At 32.3% G+C, this 3,430-nt stretch overlaps 1 protein-coding gene across 1 annotated transcript; it reads left to right on the top strand.

Moving 5' to 3' along the window:
- The first annotated feature begins 745 nt into the window (after positions 1 to 745).
- Positions 746 to 1,519, top strand: LOC120090211 (14 kDa proline-rich protein DC2.15-like). Its single transcript, XM_039047754.1, has one exon. The coding sequence runs from the start codon at positions 830 to 832 to the stop codon at positions 1,385 to 1,387; it is 558 nt and encodes a 185-aa protein (XP_038903682.1). The 5' UTR covers positions 746 to 829; the 3' UTR covers positions 1,388 to 1,519.
- The last annotated feature ends 1,911 nt before the right edge of the window (positions 1,520 to 3,430 follow it).

Below are 3,430 nucleotides of genomic sequence, written 5' to 3'. Positions count from 1 at the left end.
TTTCACTAAACGATAATAATAATTTTTATGCAAAGAAATATCGATCCTATGTGAATATATTAACAAAATTTGGAGTGAAAATGCTAATAAAGAAAAAAAAATCAACAATAAATAAGTGGTAAGGACTAAATTTAATTTTTTTTTTTTTTTTTTTTGAAGTATAAAGACTAAAATTGAGTAAACTTAGAAATATAGGGATCAAAATTTAATGGTATTTAAACCAAAAATTAGATATAAAATAATATTTGTGAATATTTTATTAAGAAAAAAAATTCAAATAAGACTTAGATTTTTCCCAGTAAAAAATGCGAGGTAACAAGAAATCAAACAAAAAGTACTCACAAAAAAGTCAAACAAAAAACAATTATTAAACAAGATGTTCTTTCCTTTGGAAGTGGAAAAAAATAAACTAGAAATTAAATTAACTATCTGATGGAAATTTTAAAAGTTAATGATTTGGAAAATGTAAATAAACTTCCTAGTCAAGAATATGTTTAAATTAGATAAATGTATCATTTGATTGATTGAATGAATTTAAGTTTGACATATCTTTTAACCAAATTTAGAATCAATCTCATTCCTAGCAAATGTCCCAAAGAAGTTTTAGGTTAGTATGATTGATCTGCCAGCCTAAAAGTCCAAATGGGCAATGGGGTTTATGGCTTTTATTTCAAGCATTTCAAATTATTGTCCCATTTACCCAATAGCTCAATACCCACTTCTTAAACACTATAAAAACCTTCCCAATCCCCACATTTCTTTATCCATTCTCAGCTCAAGAACCTCTTCAAAGTAGACAAAGGGATATAAAATCTCAAGGGTTTCAAACATGTCTTCTCCCAAAACCACAACCTCAATTGCTTTGTTCTTTTGCCTCAACCTTCTCTTCTTTTCCCTTGTCACTGCTTGTGGCTCATGTTCTCACCCCATAACAAGGCCAAGGCCAAGCCCCGGTTCCGGTGGTCAACCCGGTTATGGCGGAAGTCCTGGTTCCGGTGGTAGTCCAGGCTCCGGTGGCAGTCCTGGCTCTGGTGGAAGCCCCGGTTCTGGTGGAAGCCCCGGCTCCGGTGGCAGTCCTGGTTCTGGTGGTAGTCCGGGTTCAGGTGGCAATAATCCAGGCACTGGAGGAGGTACTTGCCCTAGAGATGCCGTCAAGATAGGTGTATGTGCTAGAGTGCTTAACCTAGTAAATGCAACTATTGGTACACCACCCGTTACTCCATGTTGCACATTAATTCAAGGGCTAGCGGACCTTGAAGCAGCTATTTGTCTTTGCACTGCAATCAGAGCAAGTATTCTAGGCCTCAACATAAACCTCCCCATTAATCTTAGCTTGTTGCTTAATGTTTGCAGCAGAAACACTCCTCGTGGATTCCAATGTCCCTAAAAAAGTCGTAATGTATGTGCTTGCATGTTGATTAATGTTCTTTACTGCTCTTATTATGCATGTCTTTGGTTTACATGTTTGGCAGCTATAAAAGTCTTAATGTATGTGCTTGCATGTTTTTTCCTTGTATTACTAGTGTTTGTCCCTGTGTGGTTTGAGTTTCTCTTCAATGAAAATTAATCAAATATATTATCCTCTTGAAAATATTCATTTGTGTAGGTTTATTTTTATGGGATCAAATAATCATATATTTCTTTTATCATTGGTATCAACCATATAGCATCTCTACTTTTTTGAAGGGAATTTAAAGTTTAAATTTAATCTCCATTATCAAATTTATCCTCTTTATGTGGACCCATCTTCCCGACTTAAGGTCCAACTACGAATCTTTTAACTGCAAGTGTGCGATATTGTAAAGAAAAAAAAATCACATTAATCAATCCAGGATTTATTCATTCTTTGGTGGTGTTTTCCTTTTTATTTATTTATATGAAAATAAATGTATACTTAATTAATAAGTTAAATGACTATCTAGAGAATAACTCAGCTCAAAACACTTTGAAGTTCACTATTCAAATTAGTTTGAGAACAATTGCTTAACTCATTCTCAAACAAAACACCTTATATTTTCATCATAATTAACTCGATATGCAACAATTGGTAGGATGACAAAGTTGGTGGATGAATGATAAAAAAACAAAACTATCATACATATCATATGAGAAATGGAAGCATCATACACTAAATGATCTCATTATTAAGAATCCGTTTGACAATCGTTCTTTTTTTTTTTTTGATTTGTTAAGAATTAAGTCTATATGATCTCAAAGTTGTTTAGAAACTACAACTCAATGAAATATTCCATTTTTCAAATAATAGTAATAATAATTAAGCTAATAACACTACTTTCACGCATGACATTCTTTGTGTTGTCATATATTTTCTAACATTGTTTTCAAAATCCATCTCGTGTTTTATAAAGTAAAAAAAAAAAACTGTTTTTAAGCACTTCTTCTCTTCTTCTTCCTTTTTAATTTGACTAATAGTTTGATCGAACAAAATTCATTGCCTAATACCGGACTAAATAAATTTACCATTTCTACCAAATTTCGTAGTAGTGATAGCATGAGTCGAACACAAGAAACCAAAGAATGTCTCATCATATGATTTACAGTCCAAGGTAACCGGGGGAGTTTGAAATTGGTTGGTTGTAAGAAAAAAAAACTAAATTCTATAAAATAAATGCAACAAAGTAAAAGTTGAGAAAATATATGAGGAAGACCTAGCTTGGGTTATTACTTCATTTCCCTATTCAGTAATTGATCATTGAATTCTCATTATGGGAATTATTTGCTTACACCTAACTAAATTAATTAGGAAAACTAATTAATCATCCTAATCAACTAACTAGTCAAATCGAATTGATGAAAAGTATACAAGTTAAAATTCGTCCTAATTGAATTAAGATCTAAGGAAACATTAGGTGGAATATTTAATTTTCAAGCACCTAATCAAATATTTGTTTGATTCAATCCTAGGTTGGTTAGAACAATATCTATCTTATTCGATTCACAAGCTAACTTAACCTATCGCTTCTTAAACATAAGATAAAATATCACGTATCAAACGTTAATCTAAAACAATAACTATGAAGTCCTCAATGGTTTGATAATATGATCATAATAGAATGAAATCATAATTGAATCTAACAAACACAGTTAAGTTCGGTTCGAACACTCACAAATACATGAAAATAGAGAAAAAAAAATCCTAAAATCCAAGCTGATTAAGAAACCTTAGCTCATAATCCTCAAGATAGACATCGAGCAATTGTTCGAGAACATCCAAGAATCAGAAAATCAGAAAAAAAAAATAGAGAGAAAACTTATAAAAATTGGTTGGGATCGAAGATTCAAACCCCAGGCGGCAAAACGTTCTATTTATAATCGTGCAGGTGCCGTGGCACTAGGGTGCAACGCCACAACACTACATTAGAGCGTCGCACTATTGTGTACTTTGCATGAAATTGAGGCATTCTGTCTT

Source organism: Benincasa hispida, chromosome 11, assembly GCF_009727055.1.
Source record: "Benincasa hispida cultivar B227 chromosome 11, ASM972705v1, whole genome shotgun sequence".
Taxonomy (NCBI): domain Eukaryota; kingdom Viridiplantae; phylum Streptophyta; class Magnoliopsida; order Cucurbitales; family Cucurbitaceae; genus Benincasa; species Benincasa hispida.
The sequence above is the reverse complement of the archived record's forward strand: the minus strand, read 5'-3'. Positions and strand labels throughout refer to the sequence as shown.

Excerpts from the sequence above, each read along its gene's own strand:
- LOC120090211 (XM_039047754.1), top strand. The coding sequence starts at position 830 with ATGTCTTCTCCCAAAACCACAACCTCAATTGCTTTGTTCTTTTGCCTC.